Source organism: Ahaetulla prasina, chromosome 6 (genome assembly GCF_028640845.1).
Source record: "Ahaetulla prasina isolate Xishuangbanna chromosome 6, ASM2864084v1, whole genome shotgun sequence".
In the NCBI taxonomy this organism is placed as follows: Eukaryota; Metazoa; Chordata; class Lepidosauria; order Squamata; family Colubridae; genus Ahaetulla; species Ahaetulla prasina.
In genome coordinates, this window is record NC_080544.1 from 20,197,306 (window position 1) to 20,223,887 (window position 26,582).

At 38.7% G+C, this 26,582-nt stretch overlaps 1 protein-coding gene across 8 annotated transcripts in view; it reads left to right on the forward strand.

The window, feature by feature from the left end:
• MYPN (myopalladin) overlaps positions 1–26,582 on the forward strand; it is a 134,506-nt gene that overhangs the window by 26,681 nt on the left and 81,243 nt on the right. For 5 of the 8 annotated variants that reach the window (XM_058189467.1, XM_058189469.1, XM_058189466.1 and 2 more), the window contains one exon: positions 16,978–17,841. The exons of 2 other annotated variants lie outside the window; for them this stretch is intronic. In XM_058189467.1, coding sequence (XP_058045450.1) covers positions 16,979–17,841 — 863 coding nt within the window. In that variant the 5' untranslated portion in view covers position 16,978. Of the gene's footprint in view, positions 1–16,977; positions 17,842–26,582 lie in introns of those variants that run through there. One more of the 8 variants, XM_058189474.1, reaches the window with a different exon arrangement.

Genomic DNA, 26,582 nt, shown 5'->3' on the forward strand with positions numbered 1-26,582 from the left:
GGGGGGGGAGATAGAGAGAGAGAGAGAGAATGTGTCATGTAAAATGATACGGCTGGCTATATTTAGTGTTTGGAGATCTGCTCTGTGGATTAATGTACACAACAGCTGCAGGAATAGTCTTGCTTGAAGAACATTACTTTCTCAACCCTCACCGTTCCCCCTCTCTGGAAAAAAAAATGTTTTTGACTGTCAGTGGCAAATGTTTGGCATGCAATTTTAAACAGCGAGCAGAGCAGCGTCATGAATTGAGAGAAGATCATATAGGAACTTTATTAGATTAGGTTTCCAGATCTCTTATTGGACACTTATTGGACACTTATGCGCCAAGACAAATTCCTTGTGTGTCCAATCACACTTGGCCGATAAAAAAAATTCTATTCTGTTCTATTAACATAAAAATTCTTCTTTGCGAAGTTCTCATTTTTAGATAAAAATCAATTTTAAAACATTTAAAATCCTAGATTTGTAAAGCAAAGCTGAGGAAACAAACTGTGTAGGTTATGTAAAAGCCTTATACAAACTGAAGAACAACTAGAGTGTAGACCAAGAATGTTCAACTTCGTCAACTTTTAAGACTTTTGGACTTCAACTTTCAGAATTCCCCACCCAGTTATGGTGTAGATTATGAATGTAACCCTCAACAAAAATGTTCATATCTGAAAGGATCTAAACTGTGATTGTTAAATTGCTGAAGATCCATTTCTGAAACCATATTCTGGTATGTCCTCTTGAAAGATGATGCTGGAATAACTAGAGAATTGCAGTTCAATTTTTTGAGGCGTCAATTTTCTATAATAAGTAATATGCCTTTGAAATATTATTCACAGCTTATTTCATCCAAAGTATTATACTTAGGCTTCAAATCAATAATGCCATGGAAATTAGTAGCAATGACTCAGCTTAAATTATAGCATTTCACTATAGGTATATTTGTCTCTGTGATGATGATGATGATGATGATGATGATGATTTTCAATTCAATTCACAGTCTGGGACTGGTAAAAACTTAACAGTTCAAATCCTAACCAAGAACCTAAGAGCTATTAAGGCAGTAGGATGGTTTTTTGCAAAGTCAGGATATTCAGATCTAATAAATTCAATATTTCCATGTATCTAGGCAGCCCTTTGGGTTTTGCTCCAAGGGCTCCTATTACTAATGGTACAACCCAGGGGTGGGTTCTACTTACCTTTACTACCAGTTTGCATTGTGCTCGCGCTTGCTCCGCTTGCGCGCGCACTCTTCTGCACATGTGCAGATCACTTTTGATGATGTTTGGGTCAGTGGGCGGAGCCTCCCGCCGGTTTTACTACTGGCTCTATAGAACCGGTCTGAACCGGGGGGCAACCCACCACTGGTACAACCATTGATTTCTTCCTCCATAGTCACTCAACTTCAATTTGCAAATCACGATAATTTGTTATTTTGCTAGCTGTTTCCCTTCAATTCGTGCCTCATCTAGTATTGCAATATCAATGAACTAGACTTTTTTCTTTTCCACAATAGTGATATCAGCAGTGGTGGGATTCAGCCAGTTTGCACCACTTCGTGAGAACTGGTTGTTAAGTGTCTGAGCAGTTTGGCAAACTGGTTGTTGGAAGAAATCATTAGGGCAGGGAACCGGTTGTTAAACTACTTGAATCCCACCATTGAATATCAGGTGTGTTATGGGCCAGATGTCTGTCTGTTTGGATTCAAAAGTCTCACAGGATCTTGACATGCTAATTTTTAAGGACTTTGCCAATTTGGCATTCCTAGTAATTTTTGCTGCATTTGAATCCAAACTTCTGGCAAAACTTTATTATTATTATTATTATTATTATTATTATTATTATTATTATTATTATTATTATTATTATTATTTTCCACTTGTTGATATCCAAACAGAAGAGATTATGTTCTTAATGCCCCCCCCAACTAGGTTATCAATATTTTGAGACATTTAAACCAGAGATAGTGTATTCTAAACTATCTATGGTGATTATATTATGAAGCACTATACTTCAAGTAATTATTCAACATATCAAAGTTGTTAATGATTCAATACCAGTAATCCAAGAATTAGTACAAACCGAAGTCACCTTTTGCTTCAGTTTGGAGAACAACTGAAATTCTAGAAATCATACAGTATATTCCCAAATAATTATATTAAATCAATACATTTCTTATTTTACTGTGAAAAACCTCAGACATTTTCTATGCTTAGACTATATTCAAAACTGCAGCTGGGCTATCAAGGAAAGTCCAATATTTCTTAATGCTAGCGTTTTTGATATCCTCTCATTTCTAGCCAAGTCTTCTTTTTGATTTAAGTATGTCTTTATCAACACATCAAACAGGAAGGCCACAAGACTTATATTAAATATTGCTTGATATTGCTAGATTCTCTTTTCCACTACCCAGACATTGGAGTAAATTGTGCCTTAGATGCGTTCCATCATTAATCCTACCTGATACGTGCTGCTACGTGCATGGTTACAACAGAACAGCATGTAGCAGACAGTTTAATAATGCAAAATATGAGACAGAAACTGCCTAGCACTGGATGTAGTAGATCCAACTGTGCAGAACTTCCTGAAGCTTTTAAGAAATGCAGCTGCAATGGAATACCCCATGGCCCTACATCTGAGGTCAGTGAGAAACTGATTTCGAACCCAGAAGCTGCAAGGTTTTTTTTAGAATTGGTGGCATTATTTGATCTGGATAAATTGGGCTTAGTTCCATACCTGACTTCCAGGACAAATCTGTATAGGAGTATCCATAGGGTGTGGTTAGAAATGGTCAATATAACAGCCTTTAAAAACTGCACTCTTTAAAAACTTGCAGAACTTCAGTCGCACCATTGCAGCCATCGTCTTGAGTTTATTTTTTTACTAAAATCCTGTGGACGTTCTTGTACATTCTTCATCACATTAACTCATTTTCTTTTAATTTCTTGCAAATAAAAGCATTTGTCTATCTATCACGTCAAAGTTACTTTTTCCGCACTTGTGATTTTAATATATGTCAGCCTCTTCTTATTCTAATGCCCGATCTCCAAATTCGTTCTAGAAACTAGTGAAGTCTGGAGCTTAATTCTTTACATGCATGCCAGCTGGAAAAAAAGAGCAACTCTCACCATGTGCAGAGTGCCATTCTGTTCCATTCCTACGGTTAGCCATTATGCCTTTGAAGAATTAGACGTAGAACTTCATTATTTCTCTCTTATTCTGCCTTCCAAAATTTAGGGCACATCCTCCCATCCTTTCCTCCATTGTTGTCCTCATCTCTTTCCTATGTCAGAGCAAAGTGCCTTAAAAACATATTTAGTTGTTTCAGTCGTGATATTTTCTATCTCCTCCTGATACCATTTCTGTCATAGCATCCTTTACTCATGGTATAGTTGCTGAGCAGGTCACAGCTCGGCTCCGTCTGGCTTTGCTTTAGGATAAAGTCTACTTGCTCAGTAAGCATTTCGGCTTCAATTGAAGGAGAGACAAGACACCTGCATTCATTTTTCCACATAATGCAAGGTCAGTCTAATCCAAACAGTTTTCTCAAGCTTTACACAGGTTTTAGATGCTTCTTTGAAGAAGCGCTGGACTTTTGTTTTAAAAAAACGCAACTGATCTTCTCTTGAGTGCTAGTCCCAGGCTGTGCAAATGGTCAGCTTAAAATGGAAAAGAGACTAGAAGTAAAGAACAATATATACAGGGGAGAATCTAAAAATATAAAATATGTATATAACAAATATATAGAAATGTATAAAAGTAAAGGCTATTAGTGTTAGAAAATACAATGTAACCAAAGAAAAAGGGACAATGAAGAAAATAAAACAGTAAGAGAGATATGGGGGAAAAGGTATAAAATGGAAAGAAGACCACTAAGAAACATTGGTTAAAAAGAGGATATATTTATATGTTGTATGTTATGAGTTTGTCATATTGTGTCATAATAAAATATTTTAAAAAATTAAAAAAAATAAAGTTATCATAAAAATGGATAGTGAAATACTCATGTGGAGAAGGTTACTTTTGCTTAGCTGTAAACTTAACTTACAATAAAAGAATTTAAATATGTGCAACAGTAAAAGAAGTTAAATATGTGCAAAAATAAAATAAAATGGGAAAGCGAGACAACTTATGTCAGCTATGTCAGCCAATGAGTATATTAGAGGCTTTCTAATTCTTCTGCCCACAAGGAATTTTACCTACAGGAACTACAGTTTTTTTAATTCTTTTGTTGGGACAGGCAGTATTTTGTCTGCTCCAAGAACTTCTTCCAGGTGCCATCAGCCGCAGCCATTCACTGCCAGCTCCCTTTGTAGCGCTAGCTGAAAGTGGAGTTTGCTCATTATCTCATTATTCTCTCCTATTTTGCCCTGTTCTTCTCACTCCCGTGGGCACATCACAGGCTTAGAGGAGGGTGCAGGATGAAATAGATAGGTGCCACTCAACTGTCAGCTCACTTTTTTGTCAACACCCAAGTTTTCCAAAAGACCACTGGGCCAGAATTCAGAAACAGTACAACTAACAGATCGCAGGCAGGAAGCACCCCCCCATACCTGTGACCTGTTAGTTGGACAAGTTGATGGGTGTCTAAACCGACCATCCCAAGGACCCACCTGCACTCACCCATCCCTGCCCCACCCCACATTAGAATGAGGGGTGGGTTTTTTTTGACAGCGGGCAAGGGATGGTAGGAGATAAAATGAAACTTAAGAATCCACTGACGACTTCTAGCGTGCTCCATCTTAAACTGAAAGGATGGCACCACTTACCAGCCTCACTATTGGGGGCAGAATAGGTCTTGGCCAACGAGACAGCAAATGCCATGCCAACATTCATTTTATTTATTTATTAAATTTACATGCTGCCCATAACACTATCGAGAGTGACTCTGGTCAACATACTTTTCTGCTGGGACAAGAACTGGGAAATTGTGCTTCAACATGTCTGTCTTTCTTTCTGTGCTTATTCACCTCTGATCCTGTCCCAGTTGAGAACTTTATTTATTTATTTTTATTTTATTTATTTTGTCAAACATGTACAAAATAACAGGTATTGTTGTGTCTGCGCCCCCTGAGCCGGGCCCCCTGCCAGAAAGTGACTTGGAAAGTGAGGGGGAAGGGTCATCAGGACTTACCTCTGGAGCATCGGCGAGGCCTCCATCCCCTGATTCTTCCCCCCCACCAGGCCATGCCTCCAGACCCGGCTGATGGCAATCAGGCCTGGCTGGACCCTAGGTTTCGTAGGCAGGAGGGGCGGGAACAACAGAAGCAGGGGTGGGGCAGGCCTAGGAAGTGCTGAGTCATGGAGCCACAGCCCACAGGATATAAAAGCAGCAAGAGCTGCTATGCCTCTTTATAGCAGGCAAATCAACTGCTTGACTAGAGCTGAAGTACTGTTTGTTGACTCATCGGCATCAAGGGAGATAACAGAAACACTTGGCAGATGCTCGTTAGCTTGCTGCCAGAGCTTATAGTGCCGGCTAATTAAGTCATCGCTCAGATGGAGGTGAGGGGACAGAACAGATATGTATAAAAATGAATATGAACACAGGAAATGGATACGAATAAATAGGGAGAGTAGGACAGGGACGGTAGGCATGTTGATGCGCTTATGCATGCCCCTTACAAACCTCTTAGGAATGGGGTGAGGTCAACAGTAGACAGTGTAAGGTTAAAGTTATGGGGCTTTGGGGATGCAAGAATAGAGTCGGGTAGTGCATTCCAGGAATTGACCACTCTGTTGCTGAAGTCCTATTTTCTGTAATCGAGTTTGGAGCGGTTTACCTTGAGTTTGTATCTATTGTGTGCTCATGTATTATTGCGGTTGAAGCTGAAGTAGTCATTGACAGGTAGGACACTGTAGCAAACAATTTTGTGTACTACGCTTAGGTCAGACTGAAGTCGGCGTAGTTCTAAGTTGTCTAAGCCCAAAATTTTGAGTCTGGTGGCATAAGGTATTCTGTTGTGGAGGACTCTTCTCATGAAATACTTCAATATTCAATACTTTCATATTGTCTCAACTAAAGCTCAAAGCAGGGCATACATTAACTGTGAATTATCATATAATGAATCATTGAGGGACATCAGCATCTCATACCTCAATTGTTTGCAGCCATTTTTAAAGAGAGGAACCACAATGTTCATTATGCACACTAAAAAATACATGCGCCTTCTTATATTGTATGTTTTTATTGTTGCTGTGCAGTATCTTAGTGGAATGCCAGTAAGTTTTGTAACTTTTTTTTAGAGATAGACATATTTCCAAATCTGTATAGCACATGGATATTTTTTAAAATAAGAGCAATAAGAGATCTTTTATAATTATATCAGTATTCTGAAAAATATTGAAATCTTCTTTTGTACTTAATCAAAGAGGAAAAATATCTAATAGTTTTAGAGTATCACCTAACAAACAATGCTTTCAAAATTATAGAAAGACTCAATTAATATATTTTACTCAATATAAATAATAATGAAAGCATGTAGATAGAATGGATTTAAACCGTTAGTATGCAATACTTTGATAAGGTCTGTTGAAACTACAACTAAAATTGCAACTTTGTACTAGTAGAATTACTTCTCCTGTTCCATTAAAGGGATTTTTAAACCTGTCCTTCATACTAGTTCAGTGAATCTTTTAAAATCACAAGTAGTTTGGAAATATATAGGGAGTCAGTAAGAATTAAGAATAAATCATATCAAGCCAATGCATTGTAATTTAATATGCAGACTATTTAGCTATTATATCTAAGAAAGAGACTGACACCAAACATCTAGGCAACTAAAATGGATTCCATGTCAAATTCTTTTCAACATGCCAAAATCCATATTACAATAGTTTTATTGGTAGAGCAATGCAATGCAATTAAGCAATGCAATTGTCAAGTGAGATATCGAGTGACCATGACAGACATACTATCTCTTGTCTGCTGCAGTCATTAAGCAGGATATTACATGACCACAATTTATGATTTTACCGCTGGCTTCTGTATTGAATCTGCTTCTTGGAAACTGCGTGTGAAGCTTGCAAATGGTGTAAAAGCCTTCCAGTTGCAAAACACCTGAATGATCACTTAGCAAGGCAGTTGTTAAGCAAGGCCTACTTGTAATGGATCAACCACAGAATCTGCAGTTCCATATAGTGCGCTAATCAATAATGTGTGATCTAAAAGTGTTACCGCAGAGAAACAAATTTTGCTTTACCATCCATTTTTCAAAATTGGGCTTTTATTGGTAAGCGAAAAGAACAAGATTGCGGTTATGGGGAAAAGAAAAGGAGAGCAAACTAGATACTGTTTGTTTACATTAACAAGGTAGAAATATTTTGAGATAATGTTCAAAGTTAAATAAAATCTAAGAGTTGGGAAATCATGTGGCTTTACTTAAGAGCTGGAGATGTGCTCTTAAACGGTGGCACCCCATTTTAAGTCAATATATGCCAAACATGCTTCATTTTGTATTCTCCAAAGCAAATAACAAAGGATAGGTAGCCATATCTAGAAATTCAAAATATGGCTACCTAGGTTTATCCGCCTATAGTATCCAGATTTATGCATCAATTTGAATGGAGTATAGATTTGAATGGAGAAATTACTGGTTACCTGTTATTTTTGTCTGGCATGAAAGATCAGGTCCACATTTGAAGGTACAGTTAAATTGATTTACTGCTATTCACAGGAATAATATCAACTAATGATTAGCACCTGCTAAGAGTTAGATAAGGACCCACAGAATTCAAGACGGATGAGACTTAGTCCACTTGTGGCTATGTAGAAATGCTATGCAGATCCCTCCTTTAACTTCTATCCCAGGTTCTGCCACTCCTTCCTCTACAAGGGATATTCTTTAACCAGCCTTTTATAAATTGGGGTTATAACTGCCAAAATTCCTAGCTAAAATGGGCAGCATATCTTGAAGACCTTGTGCCAAGAAAAAATGCTTTACTTCAAGGATGAGTAAGTACAAATATAGCATTTGTTATCTTTGAAGTTCAGTTTGGGTTCTTGTTTTTGTTACCCACTCAAATTGAGCACCCATAATAATTAAGTAGTCTTAAGAGCACAATTGAATACAGTTATTTATTTGTACAGTAGAGTACCAGAATGGAGGGTTCTGGAAAACCTCCAGGGGAAGTCTTTCTCAAACACTTGTGGAACGCATCTGAATTTGTGGAACACTCTTTAGATGTTTGTGCTTTAACAACAGATTCTGTCATGGCCATTTATTGGAATGTTGTATAATCTAATGAAAGCTAAGAGCAGAGGTCTTCAAACTTGGCAGTTTTAAAGCTGGTGGACTTCAACTCCCAAAATTCTCCAGCCATCTATGGGAGTTGAAGTCCACCAGCCTTAAAACTGCCAAGTTTGGGGAATCCCGGCTAAGAATATTTGATTGATGGAGGAGAGTTAGGAAGAGTGCTTTCTTTTATAGTAAATAGGAGAAGTTGGATGGCTTAACTTGCATGTTTGTTGCTCATCCTTTATTTTTTAAAATGTAATTGGTTAAGAATTGCATAAAATATTAGCATTCAGTTATTAATTGGACTAGGGCAGTGATGGCTAACCTTTTTGCTGTCGCATGCCAAAAGTGGGGGGAACGCGGGGGGGGGATTGCACGCACACGTGCCCACACCCGTAATTCAATGGGGTCCATGCCCCCCCATGCTCCCCCCCGCTTTTGGCACACAATGGCAAAAAGGTTTCCGGTGGGCCCGGTAGGCCCGTTTTTCGCCCTCCCCAGGCTCCAGAGGCTTTCTGGGGAGGGCAAAATCAGCCTTCCCCAAACCCTTGGAGGCCCTCTGGAGGCCGGAAATGGCTCATTTCCTAAGTTCTGGTGGGCCAGAAGACCCGAAAATCAGCTGGCCTGTGTGCCCATGTGCGCTGGAGCTGAGCTAGGGCAACACTCGTGTGCCCACAGAAATGGCTCCATGTGCCACTTGTGGCACGCGTGCCATAGGTTCCCCATCACGGGTCTAGGGCTAGGCAGAGCTTGGGTTATTCTCTGAAAATCAACTGGATGATGTACCTGTATCTTGAAACATCAGAGTGATTATTTAAAGGATCAGAGTGCTGTTAAGTAGAATGTTGACTGAAGAGTCAGCAGAATATTGACTAAAATCAAATATATACTATTCGAAAAGGTTTAATGCCTGGAGTGTAATTCTGGGTAAAGAGATTTAGGCATTCTAATTGTTCACAAATGAGCCAGAAACGTTTTGGTCTCCCTGGGAGACTTGGTTTGGGATGATTAGCCAATCCATCACAAGTAGAAAGTGATACCAGCTAATAATGCTTTACTTTGAAAGGAAAGTGTTGCTCGTTCTACTGGTAACTTCAGCCAGAGAATTTATATTGAAGCACATCTCACTAAAATCCTTTAAATAAAAGCATGGCTTCAAACAAAGCCCTGTAACCTTTCCACCTGGCATCTTCCAGATGCCTTTGATTGCAGTCTCATTACTCCACTACGGGAGAATAAGAACTATAGCCCATCTACGGCTGAAGGTCATTGACTTGGCAAAGGCCGGCAGAAGAATATTCCACAGCAATTCTCAGTATATTCTTCCATTCATGTGAGGTTTTGGCAAGTGCTCCTTAGTGTTTTGCGTGAATTAAATTTCATGCAAATTTGGGAGAGCACAGTCCCCATGCCTACCTTCCAACTGTTATGGCTGGCCTAGAAGTACAGTAAAAGAAAACAGCACAAGCAAAATTTACTCTGAGATACTAGCTTGTCTCTCCTACCTAAAGATACTTCCAATTAAAATTATATTTATTTTTGTAATTTAGTTATTAAAATATATGCGGCCACCTCCCCTACAAGGTGATTCTTTAAATTATAAATCTATCATTGCAAATTTTGAAATTGTGACAGATTCTCAATGAGTATAAGTCAATTAAGGATATAACATAGAATAGAATAGAATTTTTTATTGGCCAAGTGTGATTGGACACACAAGGAATTTGTCTTGGTGCATACGCTCTCAGTGTACATAAAAGAAAAGATACCTTCATCAAGGTACAACACTTACAACACTTAATGATAGTCATAGGCTACAAATAAGCAATTAGGAAACAATCAATATCAATATAAATCGTAAGGATACAAGCAACAAAGTTACAGTCATACAGTCATAAGTGGAAGGAGATGGGTGATGGGAACGATGGGATGTCAATTAAGGATATAACATCCTTGTGGGATCATCCCAACAAGTGAATTAGATGATTTTCTAGTTCAAATTTCTCATTCCATAGTTGCCGAATAGAAGTGAAGCCCACAAGGGAACATAATTAAAATAGCTTTCTACCTCAGACTCCTCCTTTTGCCTAGAAATTATTGACTGATTATGCAGCATCAAGTTATTTTCAACTCCAAACTATCACTTTGATAAATTTCTTCCATCTTTCTTTGACCTCATTTTCCAAAGGAGCACTTACTGTTGCTGTAATAGAGTCCATCCACCTTTCTGCTGGTCTTATTTCTTCCCTTCCACCTTTACTGCCATTTGGGTCTTTTCCAGAGAACTGTGTCTTCAGATAATAGTTGAAATTAGGAATCTTCCTACGATTGCACCATTGTTATCCTGTGCTGATTGTGGTGTTTCAATACACCCTCTGTGCCACATCCAAAAGAGTCACATTTTATTATCCGACTGCTAACCAATTATTTTTTAACTAAATACACAACAAAATATTACTTTCAGCATCATTTGAAAATAGCAAAGACATATTTGATAATGTGGCATATGATGTCCCTGGATGGTCCCTATGAAGCTGATAGATTCAGCGTTAGAATAAACAAAATGCAGACACTTCTTTTCAACATAAAAAAATAATAATGGATAATTTTCTATTAAAGGAATGTATTACATGAAACCACTCCAGTTTCTGGATATGCTTTAGTAGTGAAAAGAATAGCTTAAAACATCACCCTTTATAGACTTACTTCTCAAATGGAGGCATTCACTTTTTTAATTGTTTTTTTTTAAAAAAATACAAATAATACAAACATATTACATATACATCTAAATCAGTGGTAGTCAACCTGGTCCCTACTGCCCACTAGTGGGCATTCCAGCTTTCATGGTGGGCGGTAGGGGTTTTGTCCGATACTGAAGCACTTTCTTTTTTTTAATTTGACTTATAAAAAATTTTCATAGCATTATTTAAAAACATTTTCATTAGATTTTCATAAAATTCCCCGTGACAATTTAAATTTCTGAAAATATACTATTTTTTTTGGTTTTGTTTACATTTATACCCCGCCCTTCTCCGAAGACTCAGGGCGGCTTACAATGTATAAGGCAATATTTGTATCGCCCGCGCATAAGTTTAGTTCAAGTTACGTAAGTGAAACTAAATGGCGCTACAGTGCAACCGCAAACAAAAGAACCTTGTTCCAGAATAGCTCGCGCATTTCCCCCCACACCACCCAGCTGTAACAGACAAGCAGAGCTGGTAGCCAGTTACTGTGGAACCAGTGGGTGGTTAGAAAATTTTACTACTAACAGAGATACAAAAGTGGGCGGTAGGTATAAAAAGGTTGACTACCCCTTACAAAAACTACAAAAAAATACAAAAAAAAAGAAACAGGAAAAAAAAAAACAAATATTACAGGGCACCTCCACCACCTGGAAACCATTTTTTCCCCCTTATATTTCTTCATCAATAACAACAAAAAGATATTCAATATATTTCAATTGTGCTCTTATCCCCTCCAAAATAACATATATTCTTGAGTAGATTTATTCCCTTTGCCTTCCACCAACACTGATTTTATAAAATCTCCCTCTATTTCATTATAATTGTTTGCTTTGATCATCCCCTCTTTTAAATTTAATTTCTCTTGTTAATTTATCATTTGTTGCCATACTCCAAATTTCATTATACCACTCATTTCTTTGAATATCCCAATTCCGTCCCCAATATTTAGCCATCACTGATCAAGCTGCCATTATCAAAAACACAGGCATTGACTTTGATTCAGATTGATGGTATGACCCATGATCCCAGACAGATCATGATAGAATAGCTCAGCTGATTTACAATCTGGCTCACTGCCAGCTCTGATGCACAGAGCTTGTGGGGGTGGGGTTTTTCCCGTTCCTAGGAATTCCCCTTCCTATGTTCCCTGGCTCCTGGGCTTTTCCTCCCTGCAGGTGCTAAGCCAGGATGACTGCAGAATATTTGCCCACCCTAAATAGAGGAGAGAACTGGCTTTTATCTTCATGGTGTCCCACCCTTCTGTTTTCCATCACAAATGCTCATGCATCAAAGGGAGGATGGAGACGTAAGCTCAGTGTTTGTCAACTTTAGCACACATTAAGATCAGAGGTGGGTTTCAGCAGGTTCTGACCAGTTCTGAAGAACCGGTAGCGGAAATTTTGAGTAGTTCGGAGAACCAGTAGTAAAAATTCTGACTGGCCTCGCCTCCATCTATTCACTGCCTCCCAAGTCCCAGCTGATTGGAGGAAATGGGGATTTGCCCCTGGAGTGGGGAGGGAATGGAGATTTTACAGTATCCTTTCCCTGGAGTGGGGTGGGAAAGGAGATTTTACAGTATCCTTCCCCTGCCACACCCACTAAGTCACGCCCACCAAGCCATGCCACACTCTCCAAGCCACACCCACAGATCCGATAGTAAAAAAATTTGAAACCCACCACTGATTAAGATGTGTGGACTTCAACTCCAAGAATTCCCCAGCCAGCCATGCTTGCTGGTCAACTTGAAGGAGAGTTTTTCTAAATCTACATCGACAGTTCGCAGGTGGGGTCAAGTCAAATAAGAGCTGTAGAGAAACGGATGAAAAGGATTTGTAATAATAGGCTGGCTCTATAGAAAAGTCCTTGGAAGGTTCACAGAGTTACGGAAGCCCTTACGATTGAATGATTTAAAAGTTCTTGAGGTATTTACATTTATCTGCCTAGTCAAACTTTCATTTTAATAACCCAAGCTTTGACTAGTGAGAATGGTTGATTTTTATTTATTACTCAAAGGTAATTGTAAGTATTATTATTCTCTGTTCTACTGTAGGTAATCAAATTTTACTCGGTATTGGATACATCTATCTAATGTGAAGGATCAATTTCATTCTAGTGATTAAGCCCTGATTAAAGTTCTATCAAACGTGAATCATCACTTTGTAAATTCATTTATAATTTTTTACATTTTCCAAACTTACTGTTTAAATTCTAGAAGGCCCAAATGTATTCATAATTATTGGTTTCATCATCAGAATGGATGGTGGTTAATAAACTAGTTTTTAAAAATGGTGAACAATCCTAGTACTATTTGTCCTAGACTGCTGTTGGATTTTTTGTTTGCTTTTTTAAAGCCTTTGGATGAATTTGGGCCAATTATTTCATTGTCCAACCACCAAAACAAAATTTTAAGAAGGATTAGACTGGAGGAGAGTGCAACCTGAGGAAAGTGATGAGTATACATGTGTAGACTTATCAAAAGTTTATTGCATAAGGTCTATTAGCTTTTACAAAAAAAATATAGATGAATAATATCAGGAGCTTAGAAGAAAAACAGATTTAGTTCATGTACTTACTTTTTAAATTTTTCTGTGTGAAATTAACATTCAGGATGTCTTTAGAGCAGGGGTAGTCAACCTTTTTATACCTACCGTCCACTTTTGTATCTCTGTTAGTAGTAAAATTTTCTAACTGCCCACCGGTTCCACAGTAATGGTGGTTTATAAAGTGTATCATCGTCTGCGCATGCCTCTCGCGCATCATGGATTGGGGTTGGGGGGGGGGTGCCGGCCACCAGCTCTGCTTGTCTGTTATAGCTGGGTGGTGTGGGGGAAGATGCGCGGGCTATTCTGGGACGAGGCTCTTTTGTTTGCGGTCGCACTATAGCACCATTTAGTTTCACTTACGTAACGTGAACTAAACTTATGTGCGGGCGATACAAATTAGTATATTTTCAGAAATTTAAATTGTCACGGGGAATTTTATGAAAATCTAATGAAAATGTTTTTAAATAATGCTATGAAAAAAATTTTAAAAGTCAATTAAATTAAAAAAAATGGAAAGTGCTTCAGTATCGGACAAAACCCCTACCGCCCACCATGAAAGCTGGAACGCCCATTAGTGGGCAGTAGGGACCAGGTTGACTACCACTGCTGTAGAGGATCCCAAAGGTGCTTTTTCAAGAGGCAACTGGACTTTCTGGTTTTTCTTTGAAGAGGGTTTCGCTTTTCATCCAAGAAGCTTATTCAGCTCTGACTGAATGATGGGGAATGGAAGGATTTATACTCCTTTCAGACAGCTGGTCATTTGCATTCTTTTTGAATGCAATTCTTGGATGCTTCTCCTCCAAGACGCTTCTTTTGAGAAGCAAAACGTCTTCAAAGAAAAATCAGAAAGTCCAGTTGCCTCTTCAAAAACCACCTTTGGGACAATCATGACTTGGATGACTGAGAATCTCCATAGACATCTGTAAGGTAAAGGTAAAGGTTCCCCTCTGACATACGTGCTAGTAGTTCCCGACTCTAGGGGGCGGTGCTCATCTCCGTTTCAAAGCTGAAGAGCCAGAGCTGTCTGAAGACGTCTCCATGGTCACATGGCCAGCATGACTCAATGCCAAAGGCACATGGAACACTGTTACCTTCCCACCAAAGGTGGTCCCTATTTTTCACCAGGTTCTGACCAATTCTGGAGAACCGGTAGCGGAAATTTTGAGTAGTTCGGAGAACTAGTAGTAAAAATTCTGACTGGCCCCGCCCCCATCTATTCTCTGCCTCCTGAGTCTCAGCGGATCGGGAGGAAATGGGGATTTTGCAGTAATCTTCCCCTGGAGTGGGAAAGGAATGGAGATTTTACAGTATCCTCCCCCTGCCATGCCCACCAAGCCACGCCCACCAAGCCATGTCACGCCCACCAAGAGACACCCACAGGACCCGTAGTAAAAAATTTTGACCTTTTCCCCCCATTTTCCAAGCTTGGCTGGTGTAGTACCTGGCCGATGACCTGGACTAGGTTTGCAAGCTAAGCAAGGAGAGACAAGTTACATATATGATCACGAGAGTTGCAGGGCTGGAGCATAGACTGAGCAACTGAAAAACATGCTTCTGAAAAAGAGGCCATCACCACCACGCATGATGGTGTCCTGGCATTCATTTCTAGTTTCACCTGAGGGAAACGTCTTGTTTTCTTATATCTCATGTGCCCAAACTGTTTCTTGCTTTCCATAAAAATAACTGGCCTCATCATCCCAGGTCAAATGTGTCTAGTAAATGAGGTCAGGTTCTGACAATTGTGGTCATGATTTTGCTTGAAGAAATAGCAGAACGCTTTAGGAAAATTTCCAGATTTTGACAGGAAATTGGCAGTGGTATTTTAATGGTGCGTTTTGTGGAAAACATCAAGGAGTAGCATCAGAAGAAGGGGTGATCAAAGTCCTGTCCCTTTTTTTACATGCGTTTCTAATCATATGAGTTACGTCCACCATCTTGTCTTTTTTTCACCCCTCCCCATAGACACCCTTGAAAGCATCATAGTCTCTGTTCTGTACACATTTGGGCCTCTGTGCACGTATTTTGGTTATGCTACATCAGTTACACCAAAGAATATGGTCATGAGAGCAACAAAGTAAATATTTCTAAAAATGCAGAAAATTAACTATTTAAGACAATTTAACTATTTAAGTTACATATAATAGTTACATTTCCAGCTGCAAATTATGGCAAAAACTCAAGTGACGCCTGGTCCCAACTCGGTCTTAAGCAGAGGTATATTTGTTTGCCCGAAATCAGTAACTACGGTAATTTAACTGACTTTGTGCAATGTCCTTAAATGTCAGTGTGGAGTCATCCACTGTTCACCCTAAGATTAGATATGGTGAAGAGGTCACCAGGAACAGCTTGTGTTGATGAGTAGGAGTGAACTGAGCTTTGTGCGCTTCACAATGTCTCCAGAATCCATTAAGTAGCATAAGATATTATCTCATTTCAATTCTGGAAATAAGACTCAGTGCTAAAATTGTTGCTTCCCGAGATTCATCCAGTCTTGACTGGTCCATATTTATTCAAAATCAGGTCTTCCTGATATTTTCTATCTCAACTTCTATATCAAATATATACAATTCTGAGATACAGTGAGAGCCAAAATATACTGTAAAGTGAACTACTCACATAGAAAGCAATGAAAGAGATGATAGGGCACAATTCCAACGAGAAAATTTCTTCAGACAAAGAACATTCTATTGTTCAGGGATTTCCGATTTTCTTATAAAAGCAGGCATGATCAACCAATCAATTCCTGGGTAATTTTATTAGAATTTATCACCCCCATCAAACTGTCATCAGGGCATGGCAAAATACTGAATTCAAGCTACATTTTTTTGATTATGAGCATCTGTTTATAAAAAGATATTTGTATGACATTTATGCATTCAAGTATGACCACTTGTTGCTAGGAATAGTCATATGGTTACTGCAGAATCTTAATTTGGGAGGGCGTTATAGTATTATTATACACATAGTAAATCAAGCCCAGCTCTCAGAGTATCAGATGTAGGGCAAATAAATGCCTCTTTCTGAGGTATAGCAACTCCAAGCAAACAATACAGGATTAGATGGATGAAGGCTGGATAAGGTAAATGGATGTGTAAATGGGACAAATTCTTATAGAGAATTGTTGAGAATTCCATTTTGTGCAGCAAAATTTACTTTAAGCCTTTAAGAAAGTTAGAATACTTCCAAATAATAGAGATGCTAGCTTTATCAGATCACAATTAAATCTGGAGCAAAAGAGGAATTACATACAGTATCTATTGATCAATTCCAGTAGAACGGTTTCCTCAGCCTGATAGCTCCAGATTGTTGGATATAACTTAATTCTCAAGGTGGGGTGGGGGGTTTGATCAAAGTTGTTGGTTGAGGAAAGCTGCAGTAAAAACACCTCCGTCCATTTCTTTTAACTCATTAGAAAAAATATGTATTTTATGAGGTTATAGTCCTATTTGTACTCTTTGTTAACAGCATGCAAGACAATACTTCTGAATCTTCAACTTCAATAACTCAACTTCTGAGAGAGAGCTATTTAGCTGAAAACAGCCGTCCAGGTAATAGTGAAAGGAGTAGATCAGAATCTTCTCTGAATTCTGTCCATTCTGGGTGTACCTCCAGGGCTTCTGATGAGGTAACCGGCCAGGATGAACTTCCAGATCTTTCTGCCTTTTTGAGCCAAGAAGAGCTAGATGAGAGTGTTAATTTGGCCAGGCAAGCTATCAATCAAGAGCCACCTGAGAACAGCCCAGAAGAAGAGCAGCAGATACACGTGTTCTTACCCTCCGAGTTGAAAAACTCTGAAAATATTATTTCAAAGAAGCAGCAGCGCCAATCTACAGCCTCACCAACTTCAGGCAGCCATCCAAAGAAGCAGTCGCCATTTGGGTCAGAGACAGAATCAAAGAAAGAGTTGCTCAACAAGGCTGCCGATTTTATTGAGGAGCTCTCTTCTCTTTTCAAAGCACACAGTTCAAAAAGAATCAGGCCCAGGACATGCAAAAACTACAGGAGCAAACTTGAATCTAAACACAAGGCCCACCAAGACAATTTGTCTGAAAACAGGGAAAGGCCTTGTGTTCCAATATCTCAAGAGTCAGATCAAATCCAGCCTTTGCTGGAAAACCCAGCTTATCCTCAACAGGCAGATGTGGAAGTGGTCCATACATTAGAAAATCCAGAATTAAGCACAGAGTCGTCAGTCGCACCTTTTTATTCTGAGGAGCCAATAGGTCAACCGCCACATTTTACTCAGAAACTCAAAAGCAGAGAAGTCTCTGAAGGAACCAAAGTGCAGTTGGACTGCATTGTAGTAGGAATACCAACACCTGAAATCAGGTAAACATGTCCCTATTTTATTTATGTACTGAAAATAAATCTTCATGGAACGGGTGACTGTAATTAAGTACCTTCACTATTTAGTCAGTCCTCTACTAGGACCCCACCATTGCTCATAGACAATTCTGTTTCAATACTTATTCCTTCTGGGATTATTGGAAAGGAAGACTTACTTATGAACTACATCTCCCTTAGTGCTGTCTCCACGTTCTGCAAACTTTCAGGCAAAACACTTGCATGCACCTTTGTTTTTAAAGTGGTGGTGGCAGGCCCCAGACCAGGGGTCAGCAACCTGTGGCTCCAGAGCCGCATGTAGCTCTTTGGGCCCTCTGCTGTGGCTCCCTGTCGGGTATTCCCACCACTGGCTGGCCCCGCCCCTCGACCTCCCCTCCCAGTCACTCCTCGCCTGACTTGAGAAGGTAAGGGCAACGGCGGAGGATGAAGAAGCGCCAGGGCAGAAACAGAGAGATACAGAGAGAGAGCAGGAGAGAAAGAGGGAAACATAGAGAGATACAGAGGGGGGAAGGGAGAGGGAGAGAGGAGGGGGGAAGGGAGAGAGAGAGGTATCAAAAGGGTTTTGTGGTTCCTGATGTTTTTTAACAACTGGTTTTCTGCCCTAATGATCCGCTGGGTGGGTGTGGCTAGGAGGGTGTCATGTGACTGGTGGAAGTGAGTGACATTGAATTGGCCATGCCCACCCAGGTTTTGTGGCTCCTCGTGTTTTCTGTGGGAAACAGGTCCAAATGACTCTTCAAATATTTAAGGTTGCAGACCCCTGCCCCAAACTCACATGACTTATATTTCCCCAACATTCTGAGACCATTTTATGAAAATACAGTGGGGAAAATGGCTATTTTTCAGCTTTGTGATGTTTTTTTTCAACAAAAAAAGTGGAAAAGAGAGTGGAAGGCAAATATTAAGCCCTCTCCAAATCCCCTGAATCTGAAATTATACAGCAGAAATTCACCCATTTTGCGTCTACATTTTCTTGGCGTATGTAACCCACTTTGAAATCATTTTGGGGTGTTTACATGGGAAGTGGAAGCAGTTTGCCTTGCAACAACTTCCCTCTCCTCATTCCCATTTTAAAAACCTTCCAGTAAAAGGGAAAATGCTTGCAAGTGTTCTCCCATCCTTCCAGGGGTACCCGTAAGACAAAATTTGATTTTAAAATACCAAGATGTTTATTGTGACTACTGTACTTGATCATCAACCACTTTGTTGGTCATTGCAGATGCAATACATGTAGAAGGGAAATGGGGCTTTAACTGTGTGGCTGCTATCCTGACTTTTAATAAGGTAAAGGTAAAGGTTCCCTCGCACATATGTGCTAGTTGTTACGGACTCTAGGGGGCGGTACTCATTTCCGTTTCAAAGCCGAAGAGCCAGCGCTGTCTGAAGGCGTCTCCGTGGTCATGTGGCTGGCATGACTAAACACCAAAGGTGCACGGAACGGTTTTACCTTCCCACCAAAGGTGGTCCCTATTTTTCTACTTGCATTTTTTTAATGTGCTTTCAAACTGCTAGGTTGGCAGAAGCTGGGACAAGTAACGGGAGCTCACTCTGTTACGCGGGGTGATTTTTGTGGATGTGTATTAAAAGTCCCGTTGACTTTTAATACACATCCACAAAAATATACACACACAATAAATACACACGCACACCAACTCTTTTACACACACTGTATGAACCCATGAATTCTCTGCCCCTTGTAGATGCATCCTTGTCCATGTCACATCTTTGCTATCATCTTTGGGGCTCAATCTGCAAAAGGCTCAGATCAGCGTAATGATGTATCCCAAGCACAAATTGTTGTATAATATTACAATTCTCCCTTTTTTTTTTTTTGCTGTTGCTCCTTCTACTCTTATTTTAAGAGAGAAACACCGGATTTAAGATTTTTAGTAAAGCACTAGGAACACTGCAATTCTTGGAAAGGGATGCCGTGACATTATTATTGAATTTTCACAAATTAAATTCTCCCCCCCACAAAAAAAATCAGTTACATCATAAATCCTCAAAGGTCACGGTTTTCCTTGTGCATATCTGCAATATATACCCAGTTGCTAACATTTAATAGAAAATATGCACCCTGTTAATTATGTCCATTTTTAGTAATTTAGTAAAAATGCAATCCTCATTTGATGCCGCATCAAACAAGTTGATGGAATGACATTCAAGAAAAAAAATGACTGTGGTGTTTGATAACAGATATATTCAGTGGAGTAAAACAATGGATGATAGAACTCCTGTATCAAAAATGGACAATATGGTTGTTAGCTAAATCAGACGACTTTCTAAAAACTATACTTTTTTCTGTGGCAAGACAGCATTCTTGCAATGTGTAATGTAACTAGAAACAAAAAAAATATTTCTAACTGAACATTAACGATTGTATACTACAGACATTAGCACTCTTAGTCATTTCATCATCTTATATTTTTTTTTGAAAATTTTTTATTTTTAGTACAAACAAACATAAAAACATCTTCAATCCAGATACAGTGTGTCGGTAGGTTGATTACAAATCTTTTGTGCAATTTCAACATATACGTATCATTAATTTATCTGATCTTACATTTTATCAATCTAATATGTATCCAAATATTTTAATCAATTGATCCTTTAATTAACTATTATATTTCATTCTTTCATTTCATATAAATTATTCTAAATTAATATTTTTTCTTATTACATCCTTCATTCCATCATTTTAAATCAATTGTATCATTCAACAATTCTTTCCTTATAAAAATCTCTCTAAGATCTTTTTTAACGTATTTTTCCTTCTAACCATTGATAAAATAAATCCCAAATCTTATAATATTGTTTATCTTCTTGTTCTCTAATTTCAAATGTCAATTTACTCATTTCTGCACATTCCATTCTTTTCTAAATAATTTCATCTTGCAATGGAAATTTCTCACTTTTCCAATTCTTAGCAAACATAATCCTAGCTGCTGTTACTACATTCACAATCAAATATCTCAATTCTCTATTATAAGTTTCAGGTATGATTCCCCAATAGGAAAACTTCTGGTTTAAAGTCTATATGCTTTTTTATCATTTTTTCCAACCGTGTGTGGATTTTAATCTAGTAATCATTTCATCATCTTATTGATCTGGCATGCTGAGGAAGGTGTTTACTCAGTGGTAGAGAAGAGTTTGAAATCTTTGCATTGTATATATGGCATCCCGGTTGTAACCCTTGTGATACAACGTCATTTTTGAGAACAACGTCTTGACATGTTGGACAGTTGGACAGTTAACATAACATAACATAACAACAGAGTTGGAAGGGACCTTGGAGGCCTTCTAGTCCAACCTCCTGCCCAGGCAGGAAACCCTACACCATCTCAGTCAGATGGTTATCCAACATTTTCTTAAAAATTTCCAGTGTTGGAGCATTCACAACTTCTGCAGGCAAGTCGTTCCACTTATTAATTGTTCTAACTGTCAGGAAATTTCTCCTTAGTTCTAAGTTGCTTCTTTCTTTGATCAGTTTCCACCCATTGCTTCTTGTTCTACCCTCAGGTGCTTGTTCTTGTTCTACCCTCAGTTGCCACAGTCTTTCCCAACATGGCATTTTCCAGATGTTTTGATTCCCAATAGCAGTATTGGTTGAGAATTCTGGCAAAATTAGCATTCCATCTGGAAGATACCAGAGGGTGGGCAGTGCTATAATAAAGTATGGGGACCAAAGTTTCAATTATGCATAAGGTAAATTTATCCATTGATGGAACCTATTATAAGTGGAGTTGTTAGATGCCACAAACATTTTTTCTGTTAACCACAAATTACCTCAGGTACCTAATCACATTGACTTAATTATTTTCTGAGTCCGGCACATGATATCAGTAAGATAAAAGACTAACCGAAACTTTAGCTGCATTTACACAAGGGAGGATGCACAGATTAATGCACCCTGTCAAAGTGGAATAATATCATCTCTGATTGATTACTTCTAGGACTATGGGGTTTTTGCTTCATGTGAGAAATGCTTATATATACATCAAAAAACCCGCACAGCATTCTGACCATAGCAAGTTTTCCACTTCTTGTGAATGGTGCTAATTATGAATGAGCAAAAAACATGGTCCATCGTAGATAAGAATATTGGGTAGAGATCCAGGATCCTCTCACCAAAAGAAAATGGAGGGCAAAGGAGTTAACAAAAGAATAAAACTTTTTACAGAAATGTTACAGGTGGAGATCCCAAAGAAGTCTGTTGAAAAGAAGATTAAGGGTAAAACTGTTGGGACCCAGGCCCAAGTAGGTAGTAGGAAACTCAGTCCAATGGATTTGGGATACCCTCTTGATTTTTTTACTCCACTTGAAGACCTTTCCAATCTGATTTTCAAAGCATGGCTCCATGGTTGCCGGCTAATGACAGATGAGGAAATGAGGTGGGAGAGAGAAAAAGGAAGAAGGAAGGGAACAAGACTATGTCCATTAATTTATTTAAACAAATAACCCCCTCCTCCAATCAGTATGCCAGAGAGAAGGAGGGAGGGAGGATGGGAGGAAGGAAGGAAGGAAGGAAAGGAGGAAGGGAGGGAGGAAAGGAAGAAGGGAGGAAGGAAGGAAGAGCAATTTATTTCTTCTTCTTTTTTGAATATTTTTATTTTATACACAAACAAACATTTAATACATTAGTCATTCCTTTCATGTGACATCTCGGTGTTTTCTCTTTGTCTTGTTCTTTTTGTTGCTTCTTCTATCTTCATTTTCATTTTCAATCTGTTACCATTTTTTCCACAAGTACAATATTCTGATTATACCATTTTCTTACATAACTACCAGTTTGCTTATCTATATCTTTTTTCTAAACAATAGTAAAATTGATCCCATATCTTAAAATGTTCTGAATCCTCTCTTTCTTTGATCATCAAAGTTAATCTATTCATTTCAGCACAGTCTTAATTTTTTTTTAATAACCTCCCCTTCTAGAGGTATTTTCTCTGCTTCCCAATTTTGTGCAAAAACAATCCCTGCCGCTGTTATTACATGTATAATCAAGTAACTATTTTCTTTACTGATTTTCTCTGGGAGAATACCCAATAGGAACAGCTCCGGTTTTAAATCAATATGTTGTTGTGTCATTTCTTCTAACCATGTCTTTATTTTATTCCAGTAGTTTTTAGCTTCTAGGCATGTCCACCACATATGATAATAAGATCCTGGTAACTGGTTCATTTCTTTTGTTTCCCTGCGTACTGTTATAGGAAACAGGAAAAAAATGGATGAAGATGAGAAAGCGTAAAAGAGTATTTTTCCCGGTCTCGCCTAACCCTAACATACTCTTATGTTACTATGCCAAACTGCAAGATTTATTTTTAAATATATTAAGTAGTTGGATAAATAGATTTTGTAGTGCAGGGTTATAGACTGAAGTCTATTCTAATATAAAGAAGTTACATTTTGCTCATTGGAAACTATAGTTTATGGATTTATTCTTAAATATGCACACGGCTGCATATCTATCTGTATTATGGAGAGGGAAGTAAAATTGCTACTGCATTTAACTTTATTAAATTTATTTTATCTGATATTATCTTAAGACAATATCTAAACTGAACAGAAGGAATAAACTAATGCTTAAGGATAAAGAGGGAAATCATTAGTTGATCCTCTTTATCCTTAAGCATTAGTTATTGCCTTAAGCAGGCAATATATATGGGTATTTGTTTTATCAGCTATGTATTTGAAAACTCCTGTAGGTTATGCATTCTTGAATAGATGCTTGAGAATTCTTTGCATGAGTTTATCCAAGTGAATACAGTTTTTCCTTGTTTCATTATCCACATGAACTGCATAAAAACTTGAAGAAGTGGGAGCCATGTGAATTTCCCCTTAATTATACTTGGAGCTACTGGCCATTCTCCCATTCATTTACAATAGAAATTGATGCACAGCCCAGAAAGCACAAAAGAATATAGAAATTGCCTTACCTGTTCAAGTACTCCTCTTATAAAGTATCTTGGTTCCAAAAGGGATTAACCCAGATACTTCCAACATGCCCAAAAACAGCGCAGGGAGTGCAAAGTACCTTTATTGCATTTTCAACAACTTGTATTTTCCATCATACGTTACTGTTTCTAAATTCAAAAAGTCCCACTGAAGTCGAGTAACTGTTGATCAATCGTTCACCATTGCTTTAATCTTAAAGTAGGAACTTAGAGCCTTTCTTATGTTCCAGGCTACACTTCTCTTGATTAGCTAAAACGGCTGATAGCAATAGGAATGGTAGTTAAAAATATCTAGATGATATTGTAATGTTTGCATATGGTCCAAGAGTTTTTAACTTCTCTGAGCTTACTTTCTGGTTTGGAGCCTTCTTGGGGTGGGGATGGGGGGAATGAATTATTCAGAGCAATAAACAATACTATATCAACAAGACATGAGCACCATAGGCTAATCAATTAAAAAAAAATCCTAAAATAAAAAAATTCTCATCTTCTCATAAAGTTTAGGTAAATTCCCCAGAAATCAGAGGTTTTTGTTTCTTTGTTTTATTTAGAAGTGCTTTTAATCTGTTAAGGATATACTAAATGCCTAAATACATGCATTGCATTAGGTCATAACAGGGGTGAAATGTTCCCAGTTCGGACTGGATCGGCCGATTCAGTAGCGATGGCAGCGGGTGGTTCGGCGAACCGGTAGCAAAAATCCCCGCCCCGCCCCCCCGCCCATGCCCACCCAGTGCCCTGTCGCCCGCTTCCCCGCTTGCCGCTTCTTTTAAAAAATGCTTTTAAAAGGTAGAAATAGGCTCTGACGATCACAGCTGAGCCACGCGATTGTCAGAGTCTTTTTTTTTTACTTTTAAAAGCATTTTTACAACCTATTCGGCCGAATAGGTTGTTAAAAAAATGCTTTTAAAAGAAAGAAAAAAAAAGATCGCGTGCCACAGCTGATCCCCCCCGCGCACTGTTCTACTTACCCCATGCCTCCTTTTGGCGTGCACTGCGCACATGTGCACACCTTGCATTTGCTGCGTAGTGCACACTAAATATGCATGTGCCACGCGTGCACAGCCGGCAAACCGGTAGTAAACCGGTTCAGATTTCACCACTGGGTCATAACCTTTTGGTGTCGTTCATAAAAATCATTAAGCTAAAAAACATGGTTAACATACCATAAAAATGAGATTCACAGATCACCATCATCTAAAAGCAAATATGTTTTTGTATGTTTTCACACCTGAGGATAAAGCCATTCTTGACCTACACATGTATGACCGTTTAGATTTAATAGATACTGGATTCAAATATTTCCATTCTCATAGAGCCAATGATGGAACAGGTATACCACTATTTGTTCAGCTTCCTAAACATACGAATAAATCTCAGTTTAAGACTATTGGAAATAATGTTTGCACATTATATCATCTGCTTTTAGCATTTATTGGTTGTTTTATCTTGAAGTGGACAGCTAATGGAGGAATGCACAATTAAACTAAAAAAAACCCTAATAATTTACTGTAGTTTCATCTAAGATGATAACGGGCATGGTGGCTTAGTGGGTAAGATGTTGAGCTTGTCGATCAAAAAGTCAGCAGTTCAGCAGTTCAAATCCCTAGTGCCATGTAATGGGGTGCTCCCGTTACTTGTCCCAGCTTCTATCAACCTAACAGTTCGAAAGCACATAAAAAATGCAAGTAGAAAAATAGGGACCACCTTTGCTAAAAAGGTAACAGCGTTCCGTGAGCCTTTGGTGTTGAGTCATGCCGGCCACATGACCACGGAGACGTCTTCGGACAGCGCTGGCTCTTCGGCTTTGAAATAGAGATGAGCACCGCCCCCTAGAGTCGGGAACAACTAGCACGTATGTGCAAGTAGAACCTTTACCTTTACCTTTTAAGATGTGCAGCAGAGGAATCAAAATCAGTGTCAAATTGAGAAAAATGTTTTCCCCGGTTTTTAAACTTCAGTGTAGAGTTTTTAAAAACTGCATGGATGAATCATCCACCCAGATTTCATGCAGAAGGTACTTCAACTGTCATATTATTATTATTATTTTATTGAAAAAGTTTTTACAAAAATTTTCACTCCCCTTTTCCCCTCCTCCCTCCCTCCAAAACCACCCTCTTCCCTCCCCCCCCCGACTTCCCAGAGCAAACACAAGGTATAGTTCAAAACAAAACAAAACAATCATACGCTAAATTTTCCCTAACACAAATTATAGTCCTCCCCTTCTTCTCAAATCCTAACTCCCCCCATACAAATCAGAGATAAATACATCCTAATCATTCAGAGGCAATCTGATATCTCTTCATAACTGTCATATTATTTTGACCATCGTTTTCATAAGCAGAAAAATTCAGTAAACAGTACTGAAATATTCTTACATTCTACATAGATACTTCAGTGTTCTTATCTATTCCAGCATGTGAAATATAGTTGAATTACTCTAATATATATCATAATTAATACATGCAAAATAAAGCCATAGAATATGTATCGATGTGTATGTGTCTGTTCTACGGCCATATATATACACGAGTGGTGAAATCCAAATTTTTTACTACCAGTTCTGTGGGCGTGGCTTGGTGGGCATGGTGTGGCTTGGTGGGTGTGGCTTGGTGGGCATGGCAGGGGAAGGATACTGCAAAATCTCCATTCCAACCCCACTCCAGGGGAAGGATACTGCAAAATCCCCATTCCCTCCCCACTCTGGGGCCAGATAGAGGTGGTATTTGTCAGTTCTCTGAACTACTCAAAATTTCCACTACTGGTTCTCCA